The 17150-nt window shown below is 41.9% G+C and overlaps 1 protein-coding gene across 1 annotated transcript in view; it reads left to right on the forward strand.

Moving 5' to 3' along the window:
- Positions 1-17150, forward strand: part of SH3RF3 (SH3 domain containing ring finger 3) — a 259303-nt gene that overhangs the window by 192270 nt on the left and 49883 nt on the right. The window contains exon 4 of the mRNA XM_067295285.1: positions 2654-3007. Within this exon, the coding sequence (XP_067151386.1) occupies positions 2654-3007 (354 nt within the window). The remainder of the gene's footprint in view (positions 1-2653; positions 3008-17150) is intronic.

Consider the following 17150-nt stretch of genomic DNA (forward strand, 5'->3'; position numbering starts at 1 on the left):
ATCAGGGAGTTCAAAATTCTTTTTTTGACCCTTTATATATTCTTATATAAAAGGGTTAAAAACATATTGTTGTCCTGATTAATAGTGACTAGCAAAGTATTTGCTCACCCTGTCTGTAGAAAAGAATCATGCATATTTGATGTCCTTCTCCTTTTCTCCTTAACATTTCAAATAATTCAGCTAGAGTATCTCCATCAATTGGGTAAGCAGAGCCATAACACCTACTTAGGGGAGGGGAACCATCTGGTTTCCTTGCAACTTGGAGCCTTCTGGCAAATATTAGGTTGTACCAATTTAGAGCGTGATGAAGTGGGAAATAATGGACATTCTTGAAGAATCTGAAATGGGATCAGCTGTTACTGGCAAAGACTGGCAGGTGCAGTGCACTATGTCGGCTGTAAGCGTGGGCTCATATTGGAGAGTGCAGCTGGGAAAATGGCCTGCTAATTGAATGGGAGCAGGATGCCCAGCAGCTCCAACAGTGGTGGAGCATCATTAACTGGAGGCTCTTGGTTGACTTGGTGGAGGCTGTCACTGAATGAAGCATCCTGCAAGTCAGTGTTTACTTTCTAGGCGTTAGCGTGTTTATTGCCTTTTACTCAGAAGTGAGCCCTTGTGGAGACCAAAGTACTTTCAAATTTAGGAAGACTGGCATAAGGCTGACAATATCTATTTCTTATTTGTATTTACAGCATGGTCGCAGTGATTTGAAGCCATAAAAGCTACTCAATTACACATTTGTTTAGCTTCACGCTTCTATTATTGCTATCTTTCCCTTTCCTCTCTTTTCCCTTTTTATTTTCACATATTGTATTAGGTTTTTAAAGTGGCTTAGCTTGGAGCAGCAATGCTTCTTTTTCTTTTTTTTTGGAGCCTAGGAAGTCCTTGTCCTTGACTGAGTTTCTTGGATGCTGTCATAATTTATACAGTGAATATAGTAATAAAAATAGTCTTTTGGGGGGTCCAGAATAGTATTTCATGTACCTCTGGTTTATGTGGGCCTTAGAATGGTAGTGTATGCAAAAGCATGTATGTGTTAGCCATGGTTCTCTGTTTCATATGTTGTTTTTATTCATTAAATGCAAACATATTGTGTTGCATCCTAGTTTAATATAAAGGTCTGTTGGCAAAATGTGGCATTCTCCCTCAGCTGTTAGCACCCCTTGAGGGAAGATCTATTGGCAATGAACACTCTGCAAAAAACGCTGCTAACTTCAGAGTGTATTTCATATATCAGTGACTGTAGCACCCCATGCGCTTAAAAATTGTCTGTGTAAGAAGTAGCTTTCCTGTACAGGTTATTGTAGCTAGGAGGCAAGATGCTTTGGAGACAGGTTGTCCCACACAGCATGCCTTCCGCATTTTTAGCATGAGGTTATCTGTGAGTTTTGATTGAATAAAGAACAGTGGGCTGAAAACAGACCTTGGTGGTATCCTAACATTCTGCTTTCTGTGTGGACTGAAGGCCAAGTTTTCAACCCTTCAGTAGGACTGCTGAAAACAATTTTTTAAGTTAGACCCTGAGCCAGTGACGCGGGGGCCATCATGATCCTCCCCAGCAGAAGTGATACAGCTGGAAAAATGCCTTCGTTTTGTTTTTGCATTAAGATGACCTACGGCAGGTGGAAGGCAGGGATATAAATTCAGAAAGTTTTAAAAGCTGTCTCAAAAGCCTGTGTAGCAAACTTCAAGAATATGCTTATGATGATGAGCCTGTGAATAGCGAGGAATTAATGGGGATGCTGGCAAGCTGTAGACGGTGTGACACTGATAGAGTCTCTGATGCTGTTACCTGCTCCTGTATGTGCCAACACCTCGCTAGTGATCACAGTAGAATAAATGTTGCCCAAGAGCAATGTTTTGTGCTGTGGTACAAACCAGAGCAGACATCAGCAGACTGGCATCTGAACTGTGAGAGGTGTTGGCAAGAAGAAATCAGGGTGCCGTGGTGATTGTGTCAGGAACACAGGTACTCTTGACTTCTACCCCTAGCTGCGTCTCCACAGCCTTAGACAGGCTGTTTGGGGGAACATTGTTTTGAAATGTCATAGTTTGAATTGCCTCCAATTTGGGGTGTCCGGTTTTAGCTTAACTCTCTTGAATACTTTTTCTGCATCTCTCTTTCTGTTTATCTGGCGTTAGAAAGAGGATGGAAATAATTTGCCCAACTTCAGAAAGTTAAATAAGCTGAGCCTCTCCCTGGAGCTGGATAGTAATGCTACACTGTAGGTGTTGTAGGGCTTTGGGGACTGGAAGGCTTGGGGCAGGTTTTGACACACAAGAATTGCTTGTTTGAGTCACAGGGACCTGTCTGGCAGACAGAGAGATCACAGACAAATGATAAAACCAGGTCGGATTTAAATATTTCCCAAGCGCCCTATTTGTGAGGGCAGAGCCTCCAGGTGTGCGATGCATGGGCCCTGACACCCTCCCTCGCCATTGCAGTGCTCAGCGTCATCCCCCTGCCAGAGCTGGGGCCAGCACAGCCGTCCCTGCTTCCTCCCCACCGCTGGGAAAGGAGCGTGGTGCTTTTCCAAGAGTGGCCCTGGCAGGTCCAGCAGACACCACCGGCAAGCTGCGACAGGTTGTTAATGTTCCCCCTTATTTTTTTTTCTTTCTTTCTTTTCTTTCTTTTTTTTTTCTCTGCCCTCAGCTCAACGAATCAGCTAAACAACTTATTGAGATGGACAAGACATGCTTAGCTGCCGCGTCTGGCTGTGATGTCCCTTTGCCATCTGACACCACCATGGCAGTCAATTTGGCGCCGTGCTCTACCTTAAACAGTACAGGAGCGGTCAGTGCCATCCAGAGGCACATTGAGGGCAAGAAGAATGCCAAGAAACGCCACTCCTTCACTGCTCTCAGTATGACACACAAATCCTCCCAGGCCATGAGTAACAGGCACTCCATGGAAATTAGTGCTCCCGTTTTGATCAGCTCTAGTGACCCGCGAGCTGCTGCCAGAATCGGAGACTTGACTCATCTTTCATCCAGTGCTCCAGCCCAGGTAACAATGATGCATAAATGAACTGTAACGCTGAGCTGAGGAGAGGCTAGTTACATAAACAGCCCCATTTATTAGACTTATAACATCACAAGCACCTAGATGGTAGCTGAACACATGGAAGTGGTTTTTGCATAATTGCACACTATACGCACCATTCTGCTTTTCACTGACTTACTTCTTTCAATGACATTAACTTCTAACTGCCATAAAATGTTATTATTTTGTTTTAATTTTCTAACTGAGGGGGTACTTAAAGGTCTTGTTCTCGTTCTCATTTCTCTCCCCAGCCCTAAATTGGGATATTTCAGGCTCACAGTAACAATTATCTCTAGGCTGACACTTGATAGACAGCCTTTCAGCTGGTTCATATGTTTCCTTCTCCTCCCCCTACAACTCTCACTAAAAGATCAAAATAATCACTGTGCCCATTTGTTAAGACAGATGAGTAGAATTACTGTGATAATAATAAAGAAATAGTGACCTAGTTCTAAGTCTTTTGTGCATCTGCACAGCCAGAAAGGAGCAGCTCAGATTGCTGCTAAAAGTCCATTTTGAAAGAATGTGTCTCAGAAATCAGAACTATCAGCTTGGTGATGCATGTATTTGCAAAGCCAGGAAAATACACAGCTTTGTAAGCTGGTTGTTGAAAGCACACAGCCCAGAGGGCCTGATTTGTCATTGCCTCACCTCTTTCAAAGTAATTTACACCTATGCAAAGTTGTTTTAAAGTGCTGTCGTTCTAATTTGACAGTATTTTGCATCTGTCTTCCACATGCATTAATCACTGGACAGGTATGAGAAGCTGAAGAATAAGGCCAAATAATGTTAGATTTGTTTTGCAGTAATGCAATGTATTAAAAAATTTAATCGTATAAATAATTTATTTATTTATAATGCAGCTTATATTCCATCACTTGCAGTTACAGAAAGTAATAATTTTGAGTGATCTTATCACCTTTACTCCCAAATGTATTTGATGTCCTGTAGGGTAACAACGTTAGTATGAAATTCATATGCTTGGGTACACATCAGGAATAAAAAAGATTTTTACAGTAATTATTTCTCTATAGTTTACTGGAAGAAAAACAAATGCACTGTACTTTAATAAGTGTTGCACCTGGCTGGTAGCTCAACAACTCAACAAGGTTTTAAATTAGCATACGTGCTGATTGTACAGGCCCTTCCCTCCATTCTCCTTTCTAATGAGAGGGAGCAAAGGCACATTCTCTTGAAAATTCCAGCAGAACTGAAAAGGAACTTCTGAGCTATGTCTTCTGAAGTCCTGGCAGAGATATGAGCCAAACTCACCAGGGATATGCTGAAATCCCTTGCAATTGCCCACTGTTTCAGTGGATAAGGGAATCCAAATGGTAATTTGCAGTTTGAAGAAGCAGAAGAAAATGGAGAATAATAATTGCACGATCTTCTACACACTTTGTGTGCAGCTTAGCTTCTCTTAAAGCATCGGTACAGTGTGCCTGAGAAAATGAAGTGTGCAACTACACTAGCGTTTTAGTGTGGATCAGGAGTTCACTGCTGAAGTGAATCACCCAGTTGTTGCCCTCTTACTGTGCTTTGGTTTGCACCATGGAGCAGACTCAGACCACATTAACAGGATTTCTTTCAGATGAACCTAAACTAGAGCATGCATTTCCAGAGCACACCCATGCACTCCAGCCACAAACAGGCAATCAGTCCATGGGACCCAACCAGAACTGCTCTAAGTAAAAAGCCCCAAAACATGTTTGCTGTTGACACCAGGTCCTCAGCACCAACAGCTTCGCTCTACAGATAGCTCCTTTTGGTCTGCACTGCTTGCTAATGTGGAGGTAACCTAAGCGTAACAGGGTTTTTCCACCCATCATTTAATACTGCACTCTGCTGAAAAAAAGCAGTCCTGCCCTTTTCCTGTCCCTGGCTGTGCATTCCTGCCCCTCGCACCTGTGTTGCTGGACTGGGACAAATGTGTGCGCACCCATGCAGTGACCCGAGTCTGGAAGCGATCCACGGTACAGCTGCTGGCCATGCTGGTATGCGTGCAGACAACTGGGAGAGTGTGTGAATGGCAACAAGCAATGAAGCGCAGGGGCGGATCGGGCTGCTTTAGGCAGGAATGCTTATTTATGCCCATTTACAGCTCTGGTGGGGCCCCGCAGTGGGGACCAGTGTGACTTTCCTCACGTCTAAACCTGCCCCAGGGCCTCCAACACACACTTGTGCCACGAACTGTGAAGCAAGGGTCATATTCTTCACGTATGTGCCATGCTGCCACTGGCTGCACGATCGGGCTCTCAAGCCCCTGCAGCACAGGTTTGAAGGAACATCGGGGAAGGCAGGGTGCCTGTGTGCAGCACTGACGTGTGCAGCAGGGCCAGCTGAAACAGCAGGCTGAGGAGACACTGCCATGGCAGGGCAGTGCACTCTGCTTAGACCTCAGCTGCACGCTTCCCCTCCGCTCCTTGTCCGCATGTAGGAGCCAGCAAAGCAACTCTGTACCACTGCTCATTTCCTCCCTCCTGCCTTTTCCAGGCAGGGTCTCTTTGTCGTAAAGTCTTCTCTTCTGTTTCACCCCCTCAGCGGGATGCTGAAGGTGAGGATACGGCCCCCACACAAAGCACTACGTGTGCCAAGATATCCTGGGACAACTGTGCAACAGCATAAGTACTAGACATGGGTGAGGGTCCCTAGCTCATCAAGTAAATGACACCCAGCTTTTTGGCACTCTGTGTGACACGTTTGGACTTCACAGAGATGACAGTCTGTGGCTTTTCTGTTCTTATATTAGTCGAGAAAAAATCGTGCACACACTTTGCTAGAGTAATGTGCAGGCTCACTCTAAGCTAATAAGACACAAAAATTAGATGATAAAGCAGGAAGTGCATAATTACTCTCCCCCTTTTTAACAGAATAACTGGAGTGCAAAAATTCCACTCATTTTGAAGATCATTGTGGCACTTGGGCACAACTGGTTGGGAACACAAAGGGCCATTGGGGCTCACATATTTCTCTCCAGAATTTCTGTACAGTTGGTCTATGAGGGCACAGTAAGTCCATCCAGCACTTTCCAGAAGCATCTCCCATGAGGCACAGATGTGCATGCAGGCTGGGCAGCACAAGCGCAATGTATCCAGCACATCCCAGCAGTTCTCCGTGTGTGCAGCGCTCACACAGATATACTAGCTCTGGATGGACTACCTTATTTGCTGGCCACTGGCTCTTGACCTGACAGTTTGACAAACTTCTGGAAATCACAGATAAATAAAAGTCTTCAAATCTGCCTGGACAAGCAGAGATTGTTTTTCCAGGATATATCTTTGATAAGTTAAAAGGCTACAAATTTCTCATAACAAAATGCTGCTTAAGTTTCCGGATCATGATAGGACCATTCCCTTTCATGTGCTGGTCAATGATCTGCTCCACCACACACTCTTGTATTTTATTTCGACAAGCGGTGGAGGAACATGTTCTCCAGAGTAAATTATGGTTATCAAATTTCAATCCTGTGGAAGGTTAGTTGGGCTCTTTCTCTGCAGCAGAAAGGAAGACATGTAATCAGTGTTAAGTGCAAAAGCAAAGCTAAGGCTGGGGTATAATGAAACCACTCAAGTGTGCCAGAGCAGAGACAGGCTGACGCAGGGACAGTGCTGCAGCCCCCAGTGTGGGGATCGAGTCTTCCGCCTGAAAGCAAAGAGCAAGTTCGCAGAGAAGGCAGCAGAGCACTTGCCTTGATCAGCACTGGCCAAAAATTTCTTAGCCAAAATCCAAGAGAGGGAAAGAAGAGACCTGGTGGTTCAGACCAAACTTAGTGAAAAGAGGTTTCCCTTTGTTGATGCCCATTATTGCAGCCCTGAGGACCCAGTCACCAAAAATGTGACATTTGCATGCACAAATACATATGTCTGCTTTCTGGTGCCTTTTTATTGCTTTCGGCTTTGAGAAATTTAAAAAATTATATTTCAAACTTTGCTAGAAATATGGATCTGTTAAAAAAAAGCAGAGCTGACATTCTCATTATATTCTCTTAACTGTAGGAGCAAGAACCTTCAGAAAAATGCCTCACTATTGAAATGCTTGCAATAAAATCACAAGAGCTACCCACATGAATTCTCCTGCTTTCAGCTTTCTTGGTTAGCTCTACAAAGAATTTGAATTCACCTCTTACAAAACAAATAGCATCTATATTTATATATCTATTAATACCATAATTATAGGGATTACATTTTAAATCAAAATGTCAGAAACTCACTTCCTTCTCTGCCATCTGCTTGGACCTGACATGGCTCTGAAACAATTAATGATACTGCAGCCCCAGACAGAAAAATCAGTTCAGCGTTCCTCTTTTATTCAAGTGGCTGAATGCCCACCAAAGTACCGCGAGCAACAGACCCCTGAGCTCTCATGTACAGGCATTCAGGGCAACGAGAATCTTGTCTCTGGATTGTTTTTGTTCTAAAATGTGTCTGGCATCTTTAAGGTAAATGTTCTGTATGTCTCGTTAGGGATTTGGCATCCCGACAACCTGCAAACTTACTCCACTGTGGTGTTACTGAGAGCGTGGGTGGGTTGGTAAGAAGGCTGTGCAGGTAGCTGCCGACCTTATGGGTGAGCTCTTCCACACGCAGATGTCTCACCTTTTCTTTCCTCCCTTGAAGAGGAACCACTGTTCCCTACAAGTCACCATCACAGCCCTTGAATGGCTTAACCATCTCAGGTCCCTGCTGGTTTGCAGCAAATTCAGCCAAAGTATATTTTTTATAGGGGAAACAACAAATTTGCAGTTTCACTGCTGACTATCTGGCAAACTTATGCCTTTCCTTTTACCATTAGAATCTAAATTTAGTTTGTTGTGTTTTTATATCATGTTCTTGAAATTTCCAGGCACTTTACCATTGTTTATTTAGCAGATCTCCTTAGAAAAAGAAATAAAGGAGTTTTATTCACTTCAGTAGACATGAGTTTCTCCAGTATGTATGAGGATTGGTATTTACTTAACTGGATGATTTTTCTACCTTTTTAGAAAGTCCCACACACCTTTTCCTGCGTCTTGTCCCTCAAACAAGCAGAATTACATCACAGAAGTTCTTGAATGGCATCCAGTCCCTTACCATAGGCAACCCACTGGTGCCCTGTGAAAAAGTCTTCTTAAAGCAAGCACCCATTTTCCCTAAGGATCTGAGGTGCTTACATCTGGCAGACAGGATTTTCTGCAGGAGACCTTCAGGGGCACCTTCCTTCCCTCTACTGACTTGATAGGGAACAGAGGCCTTGAAGGCTTCCCACTGCAGGAACCTAAAATGTAGGCACAAATTGTAGTTGTTTCAGTAAATGTGGAATATATTTTCACCTCTTAAAAGTAATTTCATACATGGGACTATATTCTTGTGGCTTTTGTCAGTTTGTATCAATTGAAACCAGACTTTCATGCTGTGTTCACATGGGTTTTCTTTGTGTGAGTTGTTAGACTGTTATAAGCCTCCTGCTTCTCTAGGAGGACACATATTTATACATTTTGAGCACTGACATGCACAAGAACAAGACCAGAGTATGAAATCACATGTTTTGAAAGCATTTCTACATATTGTTAACTTAATAAATGAAGACTACAGGCCTTCGATAACATGTTTGTGTTCTTTAAGTAGAACCAACTCGGCTGTTTCCTGCTAGCTAAGATGCATTTGGAAATGAATGAGGCCTAAAAATACTTTAATTGATTGCAAGTCTAGGGATGCTCAAAGGTAGAACAATCAACTTCAAGCCACATTAGCTGGATAAAATAGCACCAAATCAGTGCAGACTGGAAAACCACAATAGTCAAGATACAAAGCATTTATTTTGAAAGAGGTGGGGCTGGGATTTTCATTTCCCTTGCAGCCAAATTTACATGCTGTATGTTTTATGCCTGCGTGCTGAATATCACTCATTAAACATAAGAACTCCATCTGAAAGGTAATAGTGGCTGTCCATCATGGAGAATATCCTAACGTGCTGGTGAAATGGATTTTTATTGAAGATGTAAGTAATGCTGCAGGCCTGGGATAGAGCTGAAGCTGAATTTGATTACGGGTGCAGAGGAGGTGGTCGTAATTGAGACTCCCCAGGGTGCTAGGGAGGTCCCGCTGGGCAGTAACCGTGCCTAGGCCTCAGGTGGCTCATCCTGCTTCCATTTTCACCCCTTATGAATTATTCTACCCTGCTATTTGGAAAGGTCATAGGCCAGTACTGCTCCAAAACCCCTGGTTTTTTGAAGGAAAATGCATCTCATGAATAATGAAGCGTGGCTTTGTGCACACCAGCATAATAGTTGAGTGCGGAGGAAAAGACCCTCCTCACCAAAGGAACTTGTATGTGTATTTTGAACAATTCATCACCATGCACAGAAAATCCATTTGTATCTGTGTGTATTAGTACAGGCTCCTAACCAGAGACCACACATTCAGGAAAAGCTGAGAGCAATGTCTTGCACGATCCCAGTCCCAGACACTGATAGTATTTGAAATAAAAAGTCTCTCTATATAAATCATTTGGAAATGTGACTCCTTATCAGTTACTTAGAAGTCCTGAGTTTTAGCTGAGAAAATGTAATAGCAGAGCTGCGGTTGAGCCTTGACTGATAATCTAAAAGTGCTAACCATGAGAAGCATAGAGATTATACTTAAAATCCAAAGACTAAATATGAACCTTGTATTTTCAAGTGTTCAACAGGCTCTGAGAAAAGGAGAGAAATTCAGATATTTTTCAGTTTGGTTTGGAGTCCAAATTGTATACAACCTGCCCTGCTGTTATGCTGTGAACAACAAACTGACTAGACATATATTAATGAGATTTAGACAGCTGAAACCAATGGCAGCTGTCTCAGGGGATCTCACCACTCAAAAAGGAAAAAGAGAGATAATAACAGTTGATCCAATCTATGTTTCTGTCATTTAGGTCCAAATATATCATAAAAACAGTGCAAGAGACTTCATTGAAGTCTAACATAAACTACTCCCTGTCTTTGTATATTCCCAACTCTACTCTCAATTATTTAGAACTGGATCCAAACACTGGCTATTATTTGCATCTCTGTTTTAAGTAACTTTACAATAAACTTTTGTTGGGGGGCTTTTGGAGGCGGGGAGGAGTTGGGTTTTTTTAAAGCAGAGTGTTTCAGGCAGGCATGTAAGCTATGTTTTTTATAGCTACCAACAGGTCTTTAAATGTACTCTGTGTGCATTGGGATATATTACATTATTCATCAAAACTGTTGCAAATGAGACACATTAACTGACTGAGTCTATTGACTCATATTGACATAAGCTACCAACAATCCGGGTCAAAGCAGAATCACCTTTCAGAAACTACCCGCTTTCAGAGACAATGTTTTCTCTTTATCCCATAATTCGTCTCATCATAAATACAATTTGAAAGATTTTTTCAAGAACCACAAAACCTAATTTTTTACTGGATCTAGGTAAGAAGGATATGCTTTAGGAGGGTGTTATGAAATCCTGTTCACTGTAAAACAAAAACAATTTTTTTTTTCCACATGCTCCTCAGGGTAGTAACCCAAAAACATTTTTCCACTGAAATCATTTTTGCATAGGGCTAATCCTGAGGCTTTAAGCTACCTGCCAGTCAACTACTGATTTTGGATACTCAGGAACAAGCAAGGCACTCTCTTGATATTTACACTATACCACAAAATCCTGTCCATCCAGCAGATGCTATGTGTACATGCACGACATTTTAGCAGAAATGTCTGCAATGTGTATTTTTCCCTTTTTGTTTGTTTGGCTTTTTTTCTTGTTTATTTGTCTAATATTACAATTTCCCTGAAGGGGAACTCTTAGTGGAGCCATTGCACAGGCTCCTGATGAGTTTATTGTTCAATTATCAAAAGAATAATTACAAACTTGTGATTAAATTAACATCTTTTAGAGGGCAAGCCCTCACTTTAAGCTTTCCTGTCTCTCCACCTGTGATTTTTCACATTGTTTGATCCCGGCATTGCAAGAATCCATTTACTATAAAACCTCCGATAGCATGGCAGAGAGCCAGAATATGGCTGCTAAGTGCTGAAAGGGTTACTCTGAGAGAGAAACAAAGCTGAATAAAATATAATTCTCATGATCCTTATCCACATGATACGTAATTAGTCCTCATTTGGGGGAGCTGAGAAACTGCAAACCAAAATAATCAGTGCTCTTATAAATGGTAATGTCAGATGAACCTATGGAAGAAGATGACAAAAACTTTTTTTTTTCTCCAACTTGTAGCCATCTTTAGACTGCAGGATAGTGGAAATGAAAGCTAAGGAAACATGCTTACATGACTTTTCCAGCTCTCCAAGTAGCTTCACAAGCTGTTCACAGAAGACGTGGTGACATGGTCTAGAATTTCTGGCCTCTTATGAATCAGGGTCAATGTGGTGCTAGCATAGGCTGGCATAATATTCTGCCTTAGCTCTACGTACAGCCTTAGACATTTGCAGATTGGAGGAAACCCTTAGTAAATACTAAATTATATAAATTTAGCACCATTTTTTGCAGGAAGGAGCTGGGTATTTATGCAGCTGCAGCTGTCATTATGTGCATTTGTTTGTTTTTACACACATACCATTAAGGAAGAAAAAGTCTAGAACTGGTAAGTCTGTTTCACTTCCCACTTTGATAATTAGCATTTGATGAGGCTACTTGATCTTGCCTATAACACTTTTCATCAATACTTGGTGTCACTATCATGCATTAAGTGCTTATACATTATTTCTAGGAGCATTAAGGCCTGGAGTGATTGGCACAGTCATTGTTTTATGGAGTCAGTGAATTAGAGAAATAAGTTGCAGGAATCTTAAAGACCATTTGCCTATTTTCTGTGATATTTCCAGAGGATGGTATATTAACCTATATGTGAGTTGAATGTTTGAGTGCTTTTCTCTTATTATAAAGTAATATTAAAGAGAAATTTAAAGTAAGCTGTAAATATGCATTCAAGACATTAAAAGAAATTTCCCTGTGAATTAATGAATGTGGTAAGTGCCCTGTGGTGAGACAGTGCTGGATTTGCTTTGAAGTCAAAATAGAGATTTCTGGTTGGTGATTTTCAAGATGATAAGAACATTCATCTGATAGCAGCAGCAATTATTTTTCTGTGAAGGCTGCTGCAAGTTGCAATATCGCCGTACTCTGTTCCTAGTTTTATCACTGTCTTCATAACTTCTATTCCCCTCCAAGACAGAGTCCCGTGCTTTTGCAAGACACCTCACTAATTCCCACAGGTACCATGTCTTTTCAAATTAAACCACAAATATGGCCTTAAAGTAGTAGTGAAAATCTGAAGTATATCTACGAGAGCGAGAAAAAGATAGTTCATGCTGGAAGTCCAGGCTGTTAATTCTCATGGTTTTACAAAGGTGTGGATGGGAAGAGAGAAAGCATCAGGGAATGAAATGAGATGACGTTTCAGCCTAGATGGGTGGTTATTACCCTTGATTTCCTGGCCTCTGTAGGCTTGTCAGTAACATTTTGCGAGGCTGTTTGCTTTTAAACATATGTCAGAGCTGACACAAGAGGCAGCAACATCTCAGCAGTGTATTATTTACTCAGGAGTGTATGCCATAAACTGTATTAGAAATATACCATTACATATACATTAAAGTACAGTTTGTTTTGATGCTCCTGTAGTTGTCTTGTAAATAATACTTATCAGTTGGAGGAGGAATGAGATACAGTTGAGCTTAGACAACTTCCAGTGACTTCTGAGGAAGTCAGATTATTCATTCTCACCAGGAAATGCTGACCCTCAGGCTGGACAGTCATCTGGAAGATTCAGTTTTGTCAGCTAGCTGTGGATCTCAGTATTTTAAAGCCTTCCTTTCATACGTGACCCGAGCAATGCCTAGCACCACTACTTATTCAAACACCTACAATTTGCATTGGAAATGCTGTGTGGGGGCAGAGAGCAGAGATGCTGTGCTCCACTTCCATTTTGCTCCGGAGGACCACATTACTGTTAGGACTAGATAAAGCTTAGCCAAGCCTCAAGGTACCTTTGTGCAGAACCTTTTCTCCTTCTTGGCCCTCGCACAAAGTCTCACTGTAGCAGCCAGCACAGGAACAGGGAGGAGGAAACTCTGTGTTCAGACAGACAGTTTTTAAGTAGGCCTTGAGGCACGAGTTGCTATGAGGCATTAGCTTGAATTTTGGAGGGGGCTGTGTCTCAGCAGTCATCATAATGAGGGGCCTGCTGTGTTTACAGACAAGAAGTCCTTTTATATTATTATGCAGCCCATGGGTACATAATCACCAACTACACCAGAATAGCTACAAACAAGTGATAGAGCCTTGGCTGGGACTGAGAAGTCTGTCAACAGCATCTTGTGCCTGTGTGTATAGTTCTGGAGTTTTACTCAAGATTTAGCCCTCCACAATACAGGTGGTATTACGGTGCTACTAATGGGCATGAAGAGACAGAAATTAGCCCAGAGATATCCAGAGGTGGTCTTTAGTGTGCTTTTGTGTGATTGCTTTTCTGTGCTGCTTGGCAGATGGGGCTGAATTGTCCTTTAGAAGAACAGAACTATTGCTATTGAGCTGAAAACATCGGTACTGGTAAGTGGTGCTCAGAGGCTGCCAGACTGAAGTGGGGACATGTCAGAAGTCAGACGTGTCTGTTTAGTGGCCTAAATACACAGGTTGAGAGCCAGTAGAGTCTAGTTCAGAAAACTACACACCGCTATTACAGTTAATGGCCTCCTAATCAGGAGGTGCACTACAGTCTGATTACACAGCAGGTCATGTCTGGAAACTCAATGGCTAAATGTTTAAAGGTATTAAAGGTTCATAAGGATACAGAGGGGCACCAAATAGCGTTTTCAGAAGTGACTCTTTTTACTTAGATTGCAATAAAATCAATGGGAGTCAGGCACTGAAGTACCTCTTACTGCCTCCCTGAGAAAACTCTACAAGATGCCTGTTTTTATCACTAGGTGCCCCTATGCCTTTTAAAAACCTGGTTGTCAGATGAAGTCTCCTCTCAGGGAGTGATTAGTGACTGTGAGTAGCAGAGGTGGGGAAGAACTATTAAGATCCAAGTGCTGCAATGTTTGGGCCGTCCCTGTGTAGTGCCTGCATGTGGCTGTGTTTGTGTGCCACGGTGCCACAGTCAGGCAGCTCACGCAGGGACATGAAATCAGAAAGGAAGGATGTAGCACACAAACCTCCCAAAAGGTATCGAAACAAAGAACAAAAAAATCAGGGCATTCACTCAAATTCCCATTCCCTTGAGCAGATGAAGAAGAAAGGAGGACATTTTTAGTACCTTGTTCCTTAGATCACAATAGCAAAAGTACAAGCTGGCCCCAGGGCTAAATAAAGAAGGAAAACAAACTAAGTCTTCCCACTAGTTTTGACGGAGAAAGGCCTGCAGCATGCTCCAGGAGGGTTATTAATATTACCGGTAGCTCGGGAAACTCACATAAAGTCATAGAAATGTTTCAAAAACATTTTGAGTGGAAAGGTAAACTTCCAATAAAGGTAATCAAGAATATGAAGAAATAAGAGATCATTCTCTCACCAAAATTTGGTCTCTGCAAAATCTTCTTGCAATTATTATATTGCAAAATAATCTAGCAATATTGTGTCTTCCAGTATGAGCTAATTAGTGATACATTTAGAAATAGAACATGACCTTGAATGACAAGTCTTAGAAAGCCTCCACCAACTGTATCAGGAACTGTAGTTTAAATGCAAAGCTAGTGAACATTCAGATGCATAGTAGCAATCAGACAGCCACTGAGAGAATTCATCAGGGAGCACAGAGGCACATGAAACTGCAAAGAAGAATACTTGTGTGCAAGTAAATGTCAAGGCACAAACAGAGGAGCTGAATTCAGTGCAATGGAAGGCCAGTAGGTCCTGTAGAGTAAAGCTTCATGGTGAAATGTGGGGTCATAGGCTGAGACTGGCAAATGCACCATCGTGTCAAAGCCTGCAGAGTGAAGCTAAAGAAAAACTGGAGCATAATAAGGGAGCAGGCACTGACTTAGAATTTGGAGGCATATGATATTAGGCTGTGTAAAGTGGCAAAAATAAATGGTTTGTTGGGTCCAGGCTAGCACCAGATGCACCAATAATACAGTAACACACAACAAGCAAGAAACTGAATGTCAAATTGATACAAAATGTCCAGGACTATGAAGATTTCTTCAGGTTTTTTCAAGGGAAGAAGGCAACACTGCCATCAAGCAACACTAAATGACAATTATGTGATGTCCTAATCACCAGGACAATATGTTAGCACAAGAGTAATAACAACTAGAAGGTATTTGGGCTCACACTTCCAGAATTACGGATGACACAGAAGCCAGCACCTTCAGTGCAGACTAGTGAATGAATGGATGTAATGCAGCTACACTGCTCTCAGGGCTTGAGTTGGCCTCTCCCTAGAGCTCAATGCTGCTCTGCAGAGACAGGCTGGCTTAGTCCAGGTTGCCTGCAGCATGCAGTCATGGGTGGGATAGATGCCAAACTCTGCCTTCACTGAGGTGTGTGGAGAGAGACCAGTATAAACTAAGGAAGGAATAATAGTATGTGTGTTACACTGTTGTGATTTTCTCTGTTTATATGGTTGCACCCTGTGGTTGTTTGCTCAGCTTTGTTTTTTTCTTGTGAGGTAAAAACTAAGTGTTCTGTTTTACCAGAAAAGGGTGGAGACTGATCTCTTTTCTGTTTTCTTGGTGGCAGTTTCTCTAGTGCAGAGAAGATGTACACTGGTGGCCCAACATGAGAAAGTTTGAACCACTGATTTTTGCCATGCCTCTCTGCCCAGCATCTTCCACAACCCCTAACCCCAATAACCAGCTCAAAATAATAAATGAGGGATCATTCTCCAGCTATCCCTGCCTTTTTTTTTCCTGTAAATTGATATTATGTCATTGACGTGACAGGCACGATTAATAGAGCTTTAGTCACAGAACTGGAAAGAATGCTTGCTTTTGCACATAGGACTAAGAACTGCCTGGAACCTTCTCTGTTTGAGCAAGCAGCCAGAAAGTGAGGAGAAATAATGAGAAAAAGGAGATGTACTTGTCACTGCAACTTTATGATTGAGAGTAGTTGCTGGTGAGAGAGGAGACAGCTTGCTGCTTGTCACCAAAAGCTATGGAATCACAGGGCAGTGTCTTCATATCTTGCTGCATAGTTTCGTAATGATGATATGTTAATATATAGCAAAGCAATACAGAGTAGCAACACAATATTGAGAGATGACACTGTAATAGTTATGTGAGCTACTTTGGAAGGAGGTGACATTGAAATCTGTTAATTAAATAGCAATGTGTGTCTTGGTTTAATTCAGTGTAATTTTTAAGTGCAAAAAAAAGTCCCTATGTCTCTGTCCCCAAAATACATCAATATTTACAGCTTATTAGATGGCACTTGGAAACAGAAAAGCTACACTGAAGGTCTGTGAACTACACAGAATCTTTGTTGAATGTAACAGGCTCTGTCTGAATCTGCAGTTTCTACATATACTCCAGCTCTTACTGTATGCAGCATTTGGCTGAACCTACTAACACCTTTTGCTCAAGTAAACCATTACAAGTCCCATTTGCCCAGCTCTGCCTTGTCTTTGCAGCAAAGATTTGTTGCTGCTGCCCTTGTCTTTGCTCCAGGAGACGTTTACAATCAGGATTCATTTTTAACATAGATGAATTGGGACTTCATTGCGACAACTCACAAGAGTTTGCCCTACATACTTTTGCTCAGCATTAAGCTTTGAAAAACAGAAGGATTATATTTAAAAATGTCTTTCAACAGTGATAGCTGGAAAATATATTTGCCCAGATCTTTGTAAGAGAGAAGGTAAAATAAAAGCGGGGTGGACTCCTACTCTGTCCATTCAGAGGTACTCCTGTTTTGGGTTGTGTTGTTGCTTATCTCTCTTTCTTAAGGAGAAGAATATTCCTGATGATAAAACAGTATACTGAGATGAGATCACGTTTTGGAAACTGAATGGTGTATTCTTTTCTGTAGGTCCGTAAGTCATTAATGAAAAAAGTAAGAATTAAAAAACAAGCTACTGAGAGAAAAGGTTACCTTTATCAGAGAAGGTACCATTGCAGAGATATACATGCTGAGCTCATTTTACAAAGCAGCCAGTTGGGTTT

This window comes from Apteryx mantelli, chromosome 1 (genome assembly GCF_036417845.1).
Source record: "Apteryx mantelli isolate bAptMan1 chromosome 1, bAptMan1.hap1, whole genome shotgun sequence".
Classification (NCBI taxonomy): domain Eukaryota; kingdom Metazoa; phylum Chordata; class Aves; order Apterygiformes; family Apterygidae; genus Apteryx; species Apteryx mantelli.